The 18,561-nt window shown below is 42.5% G+C and overlaps 1 protein-coding gene across 2 annotated transcripts in view; it reads left to right on the forward strand.

Annotated features, from left to right (window-relative positions):
- SFXN1 (sideroflexin 1) overlaps nt 1-18,561 on the forward strand; it is a 22,339-nt gene continuing 3,778 nt past the window's right edge. The window contains exons 1-10 of one of the 2 annotated variants that reach the window (XR_005603048.1): nt 1-105; nt 895-995; nt 8,979-9,153; nt 9,749-9,919; nt 10,891-10,989; nt 12,287-12,362; nt 12,918-13,003; nt 14,241-14,368; nt 14,874-14,923; nt 16,537-16,644. Coding sequence is in view for 1 of the 2 variants with exons in the window: in XM_039559612.1 (XP_039415546.1) it covers nt 8,990-9,153; nt 9,749-9,919; nt 10,891-10,989; nt 12,287-12,362; nt 12,918-13,003; nt 14,241-14,368; nt 14,874-14,923 (774 nt within the window). In the remaining variant the exon portion in view is untranslated. The remainder of the gene's footprint in view (nt 106-894; nt 996-8,978; nt 9,154-9,748; nt 9,920-10,890; nt 10,990-12,286; nt 12,363-12,917; nt 13,004-14,240; nt 14,369-14,873; nt 14,924-16,536; nt 16,645-18,561) is intronic. The other variant, XM_039559612.1, reaches the window with a different exon arrangement.

An 18,561-nucleotide genomic window follows, 5' to 3' on the forward strand; every position in this document is an offset into this window, starting at 1 on the left:
GAGGCGGAGCGGGGCGGCCCCGCCGCCTCCCCGGCACCTCGCCCGCGGCGCCGAGCGAGGCTCTTCCGGGCAACGGGGCCAGGGCGGCGCGGGGCCGGCGGCTGGGTGAGTAGCGGGGCCGGGGCCGGGGCCGGGCAGTCCCCGCGGGGATGGGCTGTGGCCGCGGACGGGCGGAGGAGCTAGCGCCGGTGGCACCCCCAGTGCTGTACTGGCGACGCAGGCAGGGACCCAGCTCCATCTGCCACCTCAGTCCCCTTCACAGGGACCCAGCCGCCCGTGTTGCTCCATCCCCTCTACACGGGACCAGCCCCCCGTGTCACCTCGGCCCCTCCGCAGAAGCCCAGCCCCATCTCTCACCTCTGTTACCCCTGCAGAGGCCTTGATCTGTTTGTGATCCCTCTCGCCTTCACAGGGGTCCAGCCCCGTCTGCCACCTCTTTCCCCTCCACAGGAACCCAGCCCCATCTGTCACCCCAGGCCCCTCCACAGGGTCCAGCCCTGAATGTCCGCCCGGCCCCTCCATAGGGGACCAGCCCCGCGTGTCACCTCTGTTACCCTGCAGAGGCCCTGAGCTGTTTGTCACCCTATCCCCTCCACGGGGGTCCAGCCCCATGTGTCAACCCATCCCCTCCATAGGGGCCTAGCTCTGTGTGTCACCCCCTGTCACCTCCCCAGGCTCCCAGCCCCATGTGTCACCCCATCCCTTCCTCGGGTTCCCAGCCCCATGTGTCCCCCTGTCCCCGTGGAAGCAGGGCTGGACACTGGCAGTGCAGGCAGCCGGCGCTGGGGGGCTGCCACAGCCCTCTCCTCCCTGCACATGTCCCTGCTTCCCCAGCCGCTCCCAAAAGCTGCCCCTGACCACTCACTGTCCCCTGAGCGGGGCTTTGTGTCACAGGCATTGCGTGACAGCGGCGCAGATTCCAGGCCTGCAAGAGACAAGCCTCCCTGCTGCAGGATCATCCTTTCCAGGCAAGGAACACGCCAAATAACTCCAAGGTCAGACACCTAGTAGCCAGAGACAGAATTTTAATTATGAGTATTAATAATTTTTTTTTAATTTATTGGATTATAAATAATTTATTGTTTTATAATGGTGGGTGGGGTGAAGATTAGCTTTGTACCAATGTGCAATTAAAATATCACTGTATGGAAAAAGATACATGAAATAGTGAAAAACTACAGAAGAAGGCTCTGAATATACCTGGGGTAGAGACAAACCTCCTGCAGTTTATTGGTGGGGGTTAAAACACAAGGAGCAGAAACAGGCTAGCAGCAACCAGGACTGAAATAAGAGGTTGCACTAACCTTGGTTAGCAAAGGAGGTTTATTTTCCTTACTGTGGAGATGAGGCAAACACGTGCAGCGTCTCTGGACGTGTCTCGTGCAATGGGAGAGGAAGTGGCAAAGCAAAGCTGACACAGCTGAGCTGGCTGCAGGGACCTCTAACATCTGGAGCTGGCTTTAATGCAGAATGATGAAATCTCTGGTCAAGTTACACGCCAAAGATGGCTCCTGTTTTGAGGAGAGAGCCCCAGCAGCAGGCTCATCTCACCCAGGCTGCTGCTTTTGTTGCTAGGCTACAAGTGGGATGTACATTTATAGGCAAAAAAAAAAAAGGAAAAACCAAGTATCTTGTAGTGTTGCCATGATTTGCCTTCTCCAGCATTCCTTTTAGGATTGCAGTAGGAAAAATCATAGTGCAGACAAAGATTTTTTTCCCCTCCTGGCGATTTAAGTAGGCGTTTTACTGGTAGAACACCAGTTTGCTTTGGGAAAGAAAAACTTGGCAAGTGGCTGTAACATTTGGTGTAAGTACATTGCATCAGACTCCCAGTCATCAGCTGTGCTGCTTATTTCAAACTGTGGCAGCAAATGCAGTGCAAATAGAGGAATACCATTGCTTACAGACCCTGGTAAGTCTCACATGTGCTCTTTTGCCACCACACAAAAGTGCTTTTTTCCCCTAAAAGTCTATTAGTTCTTCCCATTTGAACTAATTAACTGCCATGACTGACATCCCTGGAGAAGGCCTTGTGTTCTTTTCTTTGCCAGAGCAATTAAAACATGGATTTGCCTTTCTGCTGTTGCTTTGCCAATGTGTTGCAGTTTTAAAGTAGAACAGGTCATTTTTTCCTAATCAGAGTGTGGTTTATTTCCTGTCTTTTCTCCTAAGCCAGCATAGCAGCTCTTTGGGTGGGCATTGTGGAAAATTGGGCATTGGAAAAGAAAAATCTTGAGTTTGTTCAGACAAAGGAGCCCCAAAAAAGGAACAATGTGTTCCTTGAGGAATAAAGAGGCCTAGCAGGACCCCTGAGTATTTCTCTATGAAAGTGGCATGGGAAATGTTTCAGAAGAACTCAGCTCTGCAAAAACAAGCAGCCATGGGCACTTTGGTTTATAAAGAGATGGAAGAAGAGAAGTTGTTCTCCCCATTTTATCGCAGCAGGTACTTTTCTCAACCTCAAGATTTTCCAGGCTGCATCTCATTTCCCAGAGCAAGGCACTGCCATCAGGACAGTTAAGGGACTGGACATCCTGGACATCAGGTTGTTAAGGGACTGCTTTAAAGAATGGAGATGCAGGGGCCTAAGTGTGTCAAATCTTACTTTTGTCTCTCCCAGTGAGTCTGCACATGAAACATCAGCAGCACCTGGCTCTACCTTTTGAACTATTCCTATTCTAAAGAATCCTAAAGGATTCTGTGAAGAAAGAGGTTCTGCTGTTACCTTCTATTTTTAGTGGGTTTTCGGGGAGAAGCCTCACTGTTGTTTTTTAAAAAAAGAATTCTTAGTTGCCTCTAGAAGATTTTGTGAATCATTATCCGTCCTGAGCACCTTTACATCACCAGAACTTATGGGTCTAAGTCCTGGTAAAGGACACCACAAAAGTTATACCTTTCAGCATTTGTGCAGGCTGGTTGGAATTCTATTTTAAGCTGAATTACCGAGCAAATCCCATGCTTTGTAACAGAAGGTTGCAGGTTGCAGTTTGGGCGTTGGGCACCAAGAAGTCAAATGTCACAGTGAGCATTATCACAATTATATCTGCTCTACTTTTGGATGTAGAATTCTCTTTAGACTTCTCCCTGGGTTCGCAGTTACCTCATCATGAAATTTCCTTTTCTGTCACTCTAGTCCCAGTTTTAGCTGATACTGTAAAGAAACTGATGAAAATTCTTAATTGTGGAGTGCAGTTTTTCGAGGCTTGGGTTAAAACACAAGGTGTCAGTAACATAAGAAAATAGAAATGGTTCCAAGGAAGGTGGCAAAGCTGCATTTCATCATTTGTGCACTACTGCATGAGTTTAAATTGCCCAGATTTTCCCAGATCATTTGCCCATCTGGATAATTCAGTCATGCAACACAGTTTAAAAAAAAAGATGAAATATCTGCTCAAAATTGAGTGGTTTGTTACTGTCTGAAATAAATTAAATAGTCATTGCTACTCTTCTAGCTGTTGCTTTGGTTTGAAAAGTGGTTGCATGACCTTCAATGTGATGTTTAAAAGATGAACTTTGTAAAGGAACAGCAGAGAGTTGAACTCCTGATAACTCCTGAATCTGCATTTTGTATAATTGCTGCAACTGCTGTTGTTAACCTTTAAACAAGGTTTAAAGTCTTCTGCTATTGCTGGTTCTGTGGAAAATCTAAGCGTAGCCTTTGTACTAAAACTGTTGATCAGACTTTGTGCAGGTTTTGTATGTAATTATTATGTTAAGAGAGGCCACTCTCACTTATTCTTAAGCTTTTTATTCCCTCCAGTTAATATTAATATTAAACTTTAGAGCATGGACTGGCGGATGATTCCATCTGATCAGAGAGGGCAAGAAATTTGCCATGGGCAGGGACACCTTCCACTAAACAAGGGTACTCCAAGCCCCGTCCAACCTGGCTTTGGACCCTTCAGGGATGGGGCAGCCACAGCTTCTCTGGGCAACCTGTGCTGGGCCTCACCACCCTCATAGGGAAGGATTTTTTCCTGATATCCAGTGTAACCCTACTCTGTTTCAGTTTGAAGCCATTCCCCCTTGTCCTGTCACTCCAGGTCCTTGTAAACAATCTCTCTCCATTTTTCCTGTGAGCTCCTTTCAGATACTGGAAGGCCACAGTGAGGTCACCCCAAAGTTTCCCTTCTCCAGGCTGAACAATCCCAATTCTCTCAGCTTTTCCTCACTGGAGGAAAATACAGTCGTGTTGAGGAAAAACTTTATGAACTCACCATCAGTTATGACTGAAAACTTGGTCCATAGGAGGAGCCACACATGGATAATCAAACCTCTATCAGTGCTGGGGAGACAAACAGTGCCAAAAAATGCCCCTGGTCACGGGAATGCCACCCCCCATTATTGTTCAGTCACTGGAGCACGGCAGGGCCCGGGTTTGCCCGGGACAGCTGATGCTCAGCCAGACAATCCAGCAGCACGAGGCAGGATTCAGCTGCTCTTCTCCATGGGCAGTTTGGATACAGCTGCTCTAGTTTGGAAACTGAAAGGTTTAGTGATATGAATGTGCCAGAGAGCATAGTCCGTCCTGTATTGCTGATTTAATTTGCTGGGGAAAACAGCTGCAGGGTTTCCAGGTACAAGTGGTTCTATTAAATACCTTTCTAATTGATCTGTTACGTGACGTAGTGAAAATACGGATCATTTTCTCCCTTACTGCATGTTTTCCGTGAGAGTTGTTAATTGTTTGACTGCGTTACGATGTCATTTTTTATCCTTTCCAGTACTACTGATCCTCCTGTGTGAACATAACCTCAAACTGACATTTCTATATGGATTATTCCAAAAACTGATGTGTTTGTAAAATTCATTTTGTTTCCCAAATCCTCTGTTAATGGCTTCGTTCGTGGAGAAGAGCAATTGCTTGGGCAATTTTGCTGCTTCCACCTTAAAATTCAAGGTGCTGTTGATTGAAAGTTTTATCCTATTTCAGGATAAGTTGGTACTTACCGGACAGCAGCGGGTGGAAACAATAAATTCAGGTGTTTATATATAGGCACTTTAAATAATTAAAGGTTAGGTAGTTTGCCTTCATTAGTTGACTGTAACAAAGCAAACAGTTTTATCTTTGTCTTTATCTTTATTGTGCTTTTGCTTTCTAGCTTCCTTGCAAACTTTCTACTAATCTCAAGGTTCAGATGGATTTACTTAAATTTGATTTAACCCTAATGTCCTTTATTTTTTCTGTACTCAATTCAATTATGGATAATGAGAACTTAAATCTTGGGCACACTTAGTACAGGTGGAAAATTATATCACTGAAGGTAGTGGAGTTCCACCCTTGACAAAGCATTGTAGTTAAAATAATAATTAAATCTTTAGTAGTTTTATTACAGTGCTTTTATTATGAGTATTTGAATGGATTGTGCAAACAGCAGCGCCCCTCTGAAATGATATCTGAAAATTAAGGTGACAGGTAGGTAAAAATAGTGTTGCAGCAACTTAAATTGAGGGTGTTGCACCTATTTCTTGCAGTTTTGCGGTCTCACTGTTAAAATAAAAAATTAAATTTAAAAAAAGCCATAGACTTTATGGTGATGACTCTATGGCTGTTAGACAATACATTGATGAAACTATTTTTGTGCAGTCACCACTTTATAGTTGGACATTTTGTTTTGTAGGAGGATCCCTTTGAAGTATATCAGTGTTTTATGAGCTTATGGTTTTGCTTTATGGGATTTATTTCCCTTTTCAGCATTTACTAATGGGGTCTGATTAGTCATGAGTAGCATCATACAGTTTCTTTAAAACAAGAAGTGGGGCCTTTGTTGTAAAAATATTTTGCTGGAAAACTTTTTGAGTTTTCAAGACAGAAATTGCCTGGTTCTCTTAGGCACTGTTGTAACAGGTCTGTGATTCAGAGTCCCGTGACTGGCAAACAGCCACCTTTTTTACTTCACTGCAAGTTTTATGTGTCTCCAAATCATATTATTCTGAACTTTTTTATGCTCCCTTGTATGTGTGACATCTGCCCTTTATCTGTGGGCATTGGTGGTCTGTCTGGTTTAAGCTCTTTAGAGCAGCATTGTTCCTACTTACCTGCTAAAAGTGCAAGTCAGCCACATCATGGAAAAAAGAAAATGGGTTTGTGTACTTAAATAGCTGCGGCCTAAAATGTAAACCCCTTTTTACAGGAGATTTAGCCTTTTGCAGGGTGGGCAGCTGTCCCACCCCCATCCTAGGCAGGATTGAAGGCTGTATGTCCTTTATTAGGATTAGTAGTAGTAAAGTCCACGTTCTCTGTTCCATCTTCCTAAACAGAGTGATTTCAAGCCTGAGTTTTAGTTGTAGCACATGAATTAATGGATGTTTTCCGTTTTCCTGCTAGGCTGCTTTTTGCTGCTGCAGCAGCAATAACCCTGTTTCGTAGATTTACAAGGACAAAGAGAGACCAAAGCCTGTGCTGACCTGTCTGTGGTAGCTGCCTGGCTAGCATGGGTAAGAGCAGGGAGAAAGGCATGGAAACACTCTGGGAAATCTGTTCCAGAGCCCAGTCACAGCCAGGGCAGCAGTTCTGCCTCCTGTGCTGGGGAATTGCTGCACTCAGGCCCTGCCCGGTGCTCTGGGGCCGCTGCCGGGCCCCGGAGCAGAGCCCGGGCCCTGCCCTGAGCCCTCCCTGCAGCCAGGGACAGCCAGGGCTGAGGGCCCCTCTCAGCTGGGGCTCCTCTCGAGGCTGAGCAGCCCCGGCTCCCTCAGCCTGTGCTGGGCACGGAGCTGCTCCAGGCCCTTCCTCAGCTGCGCAGCCTCCGCCGGCCCCGCTCCAGGAGCTCCCTGGCCCTGCTGGGCTGAGGAGCCAGAGCTGGGCACGGCACCCCAGAGGTGCCCCCAGGGCTGGGCACAGGGGCAGGATCACTCAGTGACCTGCTGGAAATGCTCGTCCCAATGCACCCCATTGGCATTCTTGGTCCCCAGGACACGCTGCTGGTCATGGACAGCTCATTGTCCAGCAGGGTTCCCAGAGCTGCTCTCCAGCAGGTCAGCCCAGCCTGTGCAGGTGCAGGGGTTTATTTACCCCCAGTACAATCTTTCTGCTGCATTAGTTTCCTGCCAAGGCAGTGAATTCCATCAGCACACCTGGGTCAAGGAACATCAGAGCAGATACAGAGTAGATGAAGTGGGGAGGGGAAAGAGACAGGATGTGAATGTGTTTAATCTTCTGTGTACTGTACATCCACTTTTTCTGATTGTTTCAGACTGAAACAATCCTGAATTGAACCATGAACCATATGCAGTGAAGGGAGATCCTTAGTGTTTAGATTTCTTACCACTGAGGGACTTGTGTTTGTGGACAGAGGTATCAGAAGTAAATAAAGGGAATTCAGACACAACCGAGTAGTGTGTATGCTAATCAGAGTGAAAAGAAAGAACTGACCAGAATGAAAAGAAAGAAAAAAGCTTCTATGGATGCACTGCTTCATTCAGCATTCATTAGACAGCTTTAACCAGATTATCATAAGCTATCCTAGTAAGTAGCTTTAATCTTTCTTGATGAAACGGATAATTTAATTATAAAAACATTTACACTTGAGCTTTCCTACAAGTAAGGGAAGCAGTCACAGAACAAGTTACCAGTCCTAATGTCCTGATTTGTATATTTATTTTGGTGGAAAAGAGGGTTTGAATAAATGAGTGCACTTGCCTTCATAGGGCTTTGCAAAACCAGCAGTTCCCATTTTAGACCAGAAGATGGACTATTAATTCACAACACAGTGCTGTTCACAGGAGGGTGTTTTCAATGGTAAAGTACTAAGAAAAGGAAATGAAATCTAAGGAGCATCTCCTGTTGAGATGCTGTGCATGAGAAATCTGTTCTCCAAATCTGTCCTGAGTCTTTTTTCATTTCCATGATCTGTATTCATCCTGCAGCCTGCCTGGTTGAGAGATGTACACATGAAAATAATCCTACTAATAAATAGTGCTGTACAATAATGAACTTAACAGTGAGGAAAATGTGAGTGGAAGAAGGGGGAAAAGGCTAGTTTCTCCTACTGTACCAGATTTATTAGCCTTCTGCTATCTTAGAATCACAGAATGGTTTGGCTTGGAAGGGACCTTAAAGATCATCTAAAATTGGATCTTTATTTATAAATAGATAAATATATTAAAATGTATTCATATAGATCCAATTTCCTGCTGCCATTTGAACAAGCATTATTTGGAGGAGGATTTTTTTTCACTGGTTGTTGAATATGTTGCAGAAATTTCTCTTAAGGAAGTTAAAATTCATATAGCTTGTGCTATGGAGGGACTGTTCTTCTTTCATTAGATGTTGAAGTAAACTTAATCATCCTGAAGTAATTTTTACTTTCTTGGGCTTTATGCTGAATGCACAACTCTGTTAGTTCAGTGTCCTTCACTGTAGTTCTTTAACCATCTTTGGAGTATCATTAGATCTGGTCATGTGTTCATAATGTGGCAGATTGTTGCATTACATAATCTCTGTTTTGTTAAAACAAGGATTTAGAGAAACAACATTTATTAAAACAAATTGGTGGGTTCGTGTTCCTAATTTTTGGTTTGTTTTGCTATGCCAGAAGAGTTAATTGGATTTTATTAAATATTTCATCTGTCAGTGCACTTTATAGCACTTCAGGCATCTCTTGAAATAGTTGATTTCTCCTTCCCTTCAATGCATTATTTTCAACAAACAGTAATTCATCACTGAAATAAAGCACTTTCTGATCAGTACATTGTTGTTTAGCATGTTTGTTTATTAACAAGTTTATGTGCTTCCTTTGCATCTGCCTCATTCTCAGGTATTTGTACAAATGTAATAAATACTGTATAAATGTTTGGGGGCATGAGACACAGAAGCATTTCTGTAGACGTGCCCCTTTAAACCTCAGTTCTGCAAATTCTTTGGTGTTTGTTCTCTGGGTTTTTTACTCTAAGTGTAGCCACTTTTCATCTTGCAGGTTATAGATACTTTAGGAAATGAGTGGAATTCTGAATTGCAAATGTTGATGTTTTCTTGGCAGAGCTTTTGAAGATGTCAGCAGATATACCATTAAATATTAATATCAAGGAGCCCCGATGGGATCAAAGCACTTTTGTTGGACGAGCCACTCACTTCTTCACTGTAACAGACCCCAGGAATATTTTGTTATCTGATGCCAAACTGGAAAATGCAAGAAAAATTGTGCATGATTACAGGTATGATATTGCCTACTTCTACTGCTGACCCCAAAAAAGTCCATGTCAATGATTAGGACATGGTGATGTATTTAAAAGGAAATATTTAAATCATTGTATTCATTGCACCACTTCTTATTCTTCAGAGCTTGAAACCCTTTTTTTTTTTAAATCAAATTTACTAATGGATGGGGAAGTTATGCCCCTGTTAAGTGTCCTGAAATGCAGAAGTGTCTAATTCTGAAAATAGTATAACAACAAAGCTTAAAACTTCCTCTTAGGTGTGGCATTTGGAGCAATTGGTTTCTTAAATTCTCTCAAAGTGAATTTTCAAAGTTTCACACTAACCATTTTTGGCTCTACATTTTAGCTCTAAAACCTAGTGCAGGTTTGAGTAAACAGACTCGGCCAACATAACCACTGCTGGGAGTTCCAATTCTTTTTGTCTCACCAATCCATTTAAAAGCTGAAGAATCTCTCCAGATGATCTGAGAGTCTCGATTAACTTACGGTGAACACCCCCAAATCCTCTGATGCCGCATTTCTCCCAGGAATTTGCAGCATTTTATAACATTTGTGTTTTTTGCTGTTGTCCTCTTTCTTAACCTGTCCCAAGACAAGGTATTGTGGCACCTGGCTTGACAGAAGATGAGTTGTGGAGAGCAAAATACATCTATGATTCAGCCTTTCACCCAGACACTGGGGAGAAGATGTTCGTGATTGGCCGCATGTCTGCCCAGGTCCCCATGAACATGACTATCACAGGCTGTATGATGACCTTTTACAGGTGAGTGGTGGCAATATAGCACATAAAACATTTGCCTGCTAATTAGAGAAGTGAAAATCAATGTTATTGTCGAAAGATTTATTACGAATACTTATAAATGTGAAATTTGCTGCTTTTTCTTTCTCCACATTCCCTTACACTGGTTAATGGTTCCCTCTAAAAGTAGTTTTGAGATAAGCCCTTAGCCCCTCTCCCTCACCATCCCACTTTCCCTCAAACTGGGAAATGTTCCAGAATCCCGTCTGTGGAGGACAAAGAGGAGATCCCTGGGAACTGCTAACCTTACAGGCATGCAGGATGTTTGTCGGCCCTGTGAGTCTTTGGAATGCTTCAATCCATCGGGTGTGGAGTTTCTCCAACTCCCCTGCAATCCCTGCATTTCCTCAGTGGTTCTGGAATCTCCAGGACAGTGAAGCCCACTGAAGCAGAGCCAGTCTGCTCTTTTAGCAGCTCAGTATTAGAAACACTTTTTGACACAGCTTGCAGGAACTGGTGGGAGCTCAGAGGAAACAGCAGCAGCCATTTGGATGCTGAGGTTTCACAAACTCCTGACACACACCCCAGTTTTGGGTTGTGCATATAAACATGGACATATAAACGTGCATATAAACGTGGGTGTGCTTTAAATTGCACTCAAGAATATGAATCAAACCCTCAGCACAGCTGCCCACTCCCAAGCACTGCCTCCTGTTAACTGCTCCTTCTGTTATCATCTATAACACCTAGAGGAGCTCTCTGCCTTTTCTTTGCATTATTATTCAGATTCAAAACTAGGTGATTTTTAAATTCTTCTAGAAGAGCTCTTATTGTCAAGTCAGTATCTCACTGACTGTATTGTTTCATTCAACTAAGCAAGAACCTCTGCATGGTTACTGCTTTCTGTGGCTTTTCTTGATTTGTCATCATTTTTTTGTGCTGTTGGTTCAACTGTGAGTTTAATAATAACAATTACAATTGTTTCTCTTTTCAAGAACGACACCAGCAGTGCTTTTCTGGCAGTGGGTCAACCAGTCCTTCAATGCTGTAGTAAATTACACGAACAGGAGCGGGGATGCCCCAATCACTGTCAGGTCAGGCACTGAACCTCGTAATTCTGATGAGTTTAAAAGTTGCTCTCTGATATACTTGAACATGGTTGGGTATTAAAGTTTGGTATGAGACAGGAATAAGTTTTTCATCTGTACTAATTCTTAGTTTGATATGCACAGATGAGAAGTCTGAGAATGACAGAGCTGAGAACTCCATTTCTGCCATTAAAGACAAGCCTGAGCACCTTGATCATGAGCACTTAACAGTGCAGGATTTAACAGGAGTCTGTGTTTCAGAGCTCAGTCAACCATTTGCAAGTTTTCCTCATCGGTTTGGTGTCCTACCAGGATACTTCTAAGCTGGTATTTTGTGGGGCACTTTAGTTGTGTCATTGTGCCACCTTCTCAGTGCCAGCACACACCACACTGAGGGTTCATTTACAAAAAGAGATTCCTTCAACTGGTCTGTGCTTGTTTGTACTTGATGGCTAAAAAAGAGACTAAATAGATGCTGAAAGCAAGAAATCACAAACTGAGGAGAGGAGAAATACAGAAATTCATCCTGTGAGGATGGGGAGGCCCTGGCACAGGGTGCCCAGAGAAGCTGTGGCTGCCCCTGGATCCCTGGAAGTGTCCAAGGCCATGTTGGACGGGGCTTGGAACACCCTGGGATAGTGGAAGGTGTCCCTGCCCGTGGCAGGGGGTGGAATGAGATGAACTCTAAGGTTCCTCCCAACCCAAACCATTCTATGATTCTATGAATAGAAAACTGGAATTGCAGTACTTGACTTTCTGGTTTTAGGGCTGATTTGCTTAAACATGTCTGGGAGCAAACTATGGATTCAAGCATATAGAGACACCTCCTAGCTGGGAAGTATGTAAAGTGTGGTTTGGGGCAGGTTGGGTTGGATTTGGGTGTTTGCAGCATAGCTGGTCTGTGTGGGGGGGTTTGGTATGTTTGATTTTAATTACTGTTATAGAAGTGGCCTTGGAAATCCAAGCTGATTTTACTAGGTTAAGCAATTAGGAAATTAAGTAAGAACTAATCCTTCAAGGTGTTCATTCAGACACATGAGAAAATGCTGAACAGGCAGCAATGCACAACCAGCAGAACCTGATTCAGTATTACAATGTGGCTTGAATATGATTTTTACTTAGTGAAATAAAAGTGTTTAATTCAGTGTCCCATTTTGGATCTTCCATCCCCACCTTACTGCAGTGGCACAAAAAAGCCTACTTAACTTCTGGGGGTGTATAACAACATGTGTAAAGTGTAATTATTTTTCAAAGTGACATCAATGTCTCTGTGCATGTTCAAACATTTTCATTTCTGTTTTAGCCAGCTGGGAACAGCCTATGTTTCTGCCACCACGGGTGCTGTTGCAACAGCCTTAGGACTTAATTCACTAGCAAAGGTATTGCTGGTATTTTTTTCCATTCTTACTAAATTGTGATGTCCTGTGAGAAGCTCACAGCTCATTTCTCCTCTGGTGTATCTCTGTCGTGCACAGCTCCCACTGTGGAGTTGTAATGAATGTTGTAATCTTTAGATCCCAGCCTTGTTTTTTCCCCATGGAGATGGGTTTATACATATCTGTCAAACAGCCCATGCTTGGTTCATGCAGACTCTACCTAATAAAGTGCCATTTTTTCCAGTTTCTTTTTCACATCTCAAGGCATCTAATAGCACTTGAAATTAAATTGGAGTTGTAATTACACTTCCCTGTGATGCTGCTAAATTCAGAATGGTTTTGTCACTCTCCTGCCACTACTCACTTTGGAAAGAAGCATTTATGACTTATTTCTTGTTTGAATCTTGTTCTACCTCTGCCCCACCAGTGAGTTTTCACTGAATTTCAATATAAAGGAAATAAGTCTGGTCTGTCATTAGCAGATAAAGCATTTCAAGGAAGGCAATGATTATATACATTTTTATTTTCCTTTTTCTCCCCTCCCTGTGTGTTTTACAGCGTGTCTCACCTCTTATAGGGAGGTTTGTTCCTTTTGCTGCTGTTGCTTCTGCCAACTGCATCAATATTCCACTAATGAGACAAAGGTAGGAAAAAGAACAATGATCACTCATGCTAGAAGAAAAGATGTTGCTCTGTTTGTAGATCAGCAAGTTACTAAATAAAGCGCATTTTATATCTGTAGCTTGTTTCAGAACCTTGCAGAAACCTCATGCATGAGGTTTTGACTGGTTGTTTGTAACAGGTATAAAACAGAACGTGTTCATTCTCTTCAGATAAATATCCAAAGAGTTCTTCAGTCTTGGATCTCCAATCAATTACTGGTTCCTTCAAAACTTTGATCACATGGACCCCTTGAATACCAGCTACACTTTGGAAAAACACAGTCATTTCAAAAATGGTGCTTCAAATCCCACCTGCAGAACTTAGTCATAGAAGTCAGGCTCTGCAGTTCTGTTTAATCATCGAGGTGACAAAAACATGCAGTTTGTCAGAAGCAAACTTTTTTTTTGTGTTGTGATTTGACTAGGAATAAGAGCAGTAGTAGGGAACAGCATATTAAAAGCATTCTGTCTACTATAATTACAAGCTTATGGGTGGAAAAGGGTTTAGAGTTTGTATTGATGATGGAAGTTGATCTATGGTAGTATTTTCTATAAAATCTGAAGAGAAGAATAAAGGCAGCCCTCAGGAAATCTGCTGTTCCTTCTGCTTGTCCCAATATAACACCTAACCCTGCACTTGAGCAAAAGATCTGATAGAGAATAATACAGTTACAGAAATGTGACTTGGCTTGTGCCTCCTTTTATACTTTCAAGTATATTCTTCGTGGTTGAAATGACAACTCAGACTAGAATGCCAGGGGGGAATTTTCACAGAGCCTTCTGTTTCAACTCAGTGAAAATAATCTTCCTGTGTTCCATGAGCTGTCTGTCAGATAGGACAGACTCCACTTGCAGAGCAGTCCAGAAAATTCCACTTTTCTGCATTGCTTTGTGAACTGACCTCTCCCTTCTGTGGAACACAGAAAAAGCACATCTCCTTTCTTCCTCCTTGGAATGCTGTGAGCAGACTCAAGCAGCAGATTGCTGTTACAAATACTCAGTTGGTAACTTCTCAATATATTTTTCCTTGATATTTCTCTACCTTTTGAAAATTTTTTTGTGCCAAAGAGCGTTACAGAAAGGCTAACTTAGAAAATAAAATACAACATGTAATTGTTATAATTGACAATTTTAAGGGACAGAGATAAGGTGACAAAAAAAAGGTGAAAAAACAAGTTCACATCCATCACTGCTTTATTTTTTACCCCTTATTAAACAGGGAACTCAAGTTTGGAATTCCTGTCACGGATGAGAATGGAAACAGACTGGGTGATTCATCCAAAGCAGCTCAGCAGGCAATCACCCAGGTGGTGATATCCAGGATTCTGATGGCTTCTCCTGGCATGGGTAAAGATAAGTCCTGTGCAGTCCTGATTATCAGTTCCTGCTGGGAGAAGGAGATTTCAGTTCTAGCCAAGTGATTTTCCTCAGGGGCCAAGTTACCTTACAGTTCCCCAGGCAGTGTTTGCTTTTCTGTTGAGAACTTCCCCAGGGAAATGTGGAAACATCCTCAGTGTGTTACACTGAAGTGCAGCAGAAAAGCTCCTGGGATGCTTGTGCAGAAAAGATACAGATAGCAAAGGAATGGGAGCAAATTCCACTTGCTTGGAATTGGTTTAGGTGCTCTGCCAGGGCCAAATTACTGAGCTCAGGTTTACATGTGAAATTGCAAGTTTGCTCATTGGGAGAATTCAGATCTGTAAATACCAATCCAGCTGGCAATGTGAAATGAAAACTCAGTGAATGACAAAAGGCTGTGAAAATTGTGTTACAGTATTAGTTCAGCTAAACAGAAAATGAAAACAAAGTGCCTTTCTCTCTGAGGTTAATGCCTTTTTTATCTTATTTGCAGCAATTCCTCCCTTCATAATGAATGCCCTGGAAAAGAAAGCCTTTTTAAAGGTTAGTCTTAGATAATCTACCTCAATATATTTCATATCCTAAGTTAATATTTTAATGACATTTAAATACTTCCTGAATCTTCATATTTGCCTCCCAAACACTGTGGGAGGACATCCCTGTAGAACTTGCTTTACAGCTGTCACTTTCCTTCTGCCTTTCTTAGGGGTAACTTGGGTTTTTTATCACAGTGTAAGGTAACGTTGAGAAAATAGGAGCACTCTTGTTACTTTTATAATTGTTCTTAAAATGCACATTCTTCCTGTGAAATAAACCTTCCTTGTACTGAGTTTTCTGGGGGGGAAAAAAAAAGAACATTTTAATAGTGGTGGTTTTTTCAAGATAGCAGTAAGGAGGCTTTGCTTAGCTGCTGTAGTAACAATCTGAGTATGGAAACAAATATTATGGCCAAAATCTCTTTTAAAAATGATCCTTTAAAATTTACTGGACATAAAGTGCAGGGTAGGCACAGAATGGGCATTCTTAAACAAAGATTCCTTATTTCCAGCATCTTTTTATGCTGATGTAGTGTGAAGTCAAACCCCTGGTGTTGGTAAATCCATAACCTACATCAACATAATGCACTGTGTGCATGAGAGGGTAAAGAACAATAATGGAATTAGTTACAGGGTTGTCTAACATGAGGGAAATAATATTCAGGTGAGGAACCCTGTAGTTCTTTACCAGTAAAGGGAGTTTCATCCTCACTGCTGATATCAGTGATTTAATTACTGATAAAGCAAAGCCTCTGCCTGTGAGACCCACCCCAGAAGCCTAAGAAAATCTGTCTCCTTCCTGTTAGAAAAAATTAGGGAAAAAATCATGGTCTGAGTCTCCAGATCCTCCCTTGGAAAAGTTTGTGTGGGGACAAGCAGGAGAAGCAGGGGAAGATTTTGTTTGGAATGGTTTTGTTTGTCTAAGATAAAGTTTTAAAAGTATTTAAATTTTATCTCTTACTGTTTCTGCCCTTCCTTTCTCTTTCAGAGAGTGAGATTACCCAGTTAGACACCCTGTTTGGAAGTGTTTCTGTATTTATAAGTCAGGAACAGATTGCCTGGGATAGTTGTGGCTGCCCCATCCCTGAAAGTGTCCAAGGCCAGGTTGGAAAGATCTTAGAACAACCTGGGATAGTGAAGGGGGTGGAACTGGATGGTCTTTAAAGCCCTTTCCAACCCAAACCATTCTGTGATTGTCTTCCAATCTTAAAACTTTTTTTCCCCTAAAGTGCTTTGCTTCCCTCCCACTTGTTAACAGAAAACAGTTTTGCTCAGAGTGTAAAAACAGGAAATGTGGCATTTGAGTTTCAGGGTAAAAATCAGTGTGTGCTGCTTTTATCTCCTGGAAGAAGTGAGCCTGCAGGGCATCCAAACACACCACGACTTGTGATGCTGTGATCTTCTTGAGAATGTACTGCCTGGAAAATTAACCCTTGTTAAAAAAAATTTAGGGAAAAAATTATTTTGTTTGTATTTGACGTGTGAGAAATGTCACAAATGCTATTAACTCAGCTGGAAAATACATTTGTGAAGAAGTTGCAGCAATCCTCAAAATCTGGAGACAAATACCTGTTGTTTTTGTGTGGTGTAATCAACATAAGGGTGTTGTAAATTTTTCAGATCAGCCAAAATGAGCGATTTCTGCAGTGACTACTCAGTGGTCTCTGGTACCATCCTGACCGTTTATGCTCACCTGTCCTCTCCCTCAGCCTCAGAGACTGAATGCAGGTGAAACACTGCTCTGCAGCTAGCCAGTGGTAACACCTAGTAGAGATTAGTATTAAACCCTTTAAGGAATGAGCTGCATTTTTAACAAGCAGCTGCTGCATGTCCTCGTGGAGTTTGAGAAGCACCATCCCATCCCAGCACTCCAACACCACCCCCACACTGCTTTACTAACTCACTACCCTTGGCCTTTGCTTCACTACCACTCTTGGAAATAATTCCTGACTGCTTGCCAAAGCCTATTAAGCAACACACAAGGCCAAAAAATAGGCAAATGGTTGTGAATGATAAAAAAAAATAGAAAGCTGGCCTGCAGTAAGACAAGAGAGAGGGAAATACTCCTGGAATGTTGGTCTCAGAGCAGCCTGTCATCCTCTGATATGTGGAATAAGATGTAGGTCATGTAGCACTACTCATCCGCCACATTCCCACTGTGTTTTGCACCAAGACATCGGTGTGAATTAACAACATTCCCAGAAGTTCTTGCTAGAAAATGCCTCAATGTTCTTAGAACATAAGCAGATATTTACTGCTTCAAAAAGAAGTTGCCTTGAGAAAGTATTTTTAACTGTAGACGTTCTTTTACCATAGGTTTCAGCAGCAGCTTCGGGGCCTTTTTATGTAATTATGCAGCGTAGCAGTGATTAGGCTGCATAATGTCCATTTTCATTATCCCTGTGGCTGTACTCCTGACCAGCTCTGTGCAGAACCAAATTAATTTACCTGCTGCAGCAGGAGGATCCATAAACAACCTTACCCTGAGGGTTTATAGATTTTACTTACAGGTAACTTTTCTGAAGAAATAAATTGGTTTTTTTCCATAGAAACTTAGGAAAATTCCAATCAGCATGAAAGTTTGTGTTTATATTGCTACTCTCACAGCTTTAACTACAGTTTCTGTACAGTTCTGTATATTGAATTAACATCCAAGTTGATTCTAGAAGTTTCCTCATATATCCTTGAAACAAGCTCTGTGAGGTCTTTTAATCTGCAGCTAAAATCTGTATTCAAAACAGTTACAAAACCAGAACATAGGGCCTTTGTCTTCAAGCATTGTTCTTGAATGTCTTATGCCCTGAAGTCCTCCATGCATTCCTAATTTCACAGTCATTTCATTTATTTATTTTTTTGAAAACAGGCATAGCTGGCCTGGGAAAGCTGACAGATTTTTATGTCCAACAAAGAAAGGAGGCAGTTATAAAGAAGCTGATTCCCCTTATGGCTTTTGTTTGCTTAATTATCATTTCTCCATTTTCTCTGTTTGCACTAACCACTAAAATGTCATAAAGACATCTGGAAATTAAATGCTAATTCATTGGGAACTGCCTTCTTCCGGAGTTAAACGATGGTTCTCTAACACAGTGAATTCCTCTGCTCTTTCTCTTGTATTTTCTCCATTTTCTCTCTTTGTGGGGGTGTGCAGCCTCCATTTGAATTTTGGTTTATGGTTTTGCGTTGTTCCCTGGGCAACTCCAGTTCTTAATTCTGACCTCCCAGTGTTACTTTTTCCTCACCATCTTTCTGGATTAGTGCAGCCTGGTAACATTCTTGAAAAAGAAAGGCTGTAATTCAGATCAAGTTGGCAAAAAATGTTCCAGCACATAAACTCCGTGTTCTTTGCAGAGTCTGTATTAGACACCTCTCTCTCTCTCAGATCAATGACTAACTCTGACAAAGGCATGAAACCATTTATTCCTCTCAGGGCACCTTCCAACAGCCTTTTTTAGTTATAAAATTGTATTTGGGGCTTTTCTGTTACATCCCTTGGGTCCCACACTCCCACTGCAATGCGCAGCGTCCCTCTCCCTCCCTTCTCAGAGGCAGTGCAGGGTTTGGCTTGTGTTCACCACCTCTGGGCATGGACTCTCCCAGGGTATGAAATGTAAAGCATTTGGGGTGAATTTATCTCAGCTGAAGGCC

Source organism: Corvus cornix, chromosome 13, assembly GCF_000738735.6.
Source record: "Corvus cornix cornix isolate S_Up_H32 chromosome 13, ASM73873v5, whole genome shotgun sequence".
NCBI classification, from domain to species: Eukaryota; Metazoa; Chordata; class Aves; order Passeriformes; family Corvidae; genus Corvus; species Corvus cornix.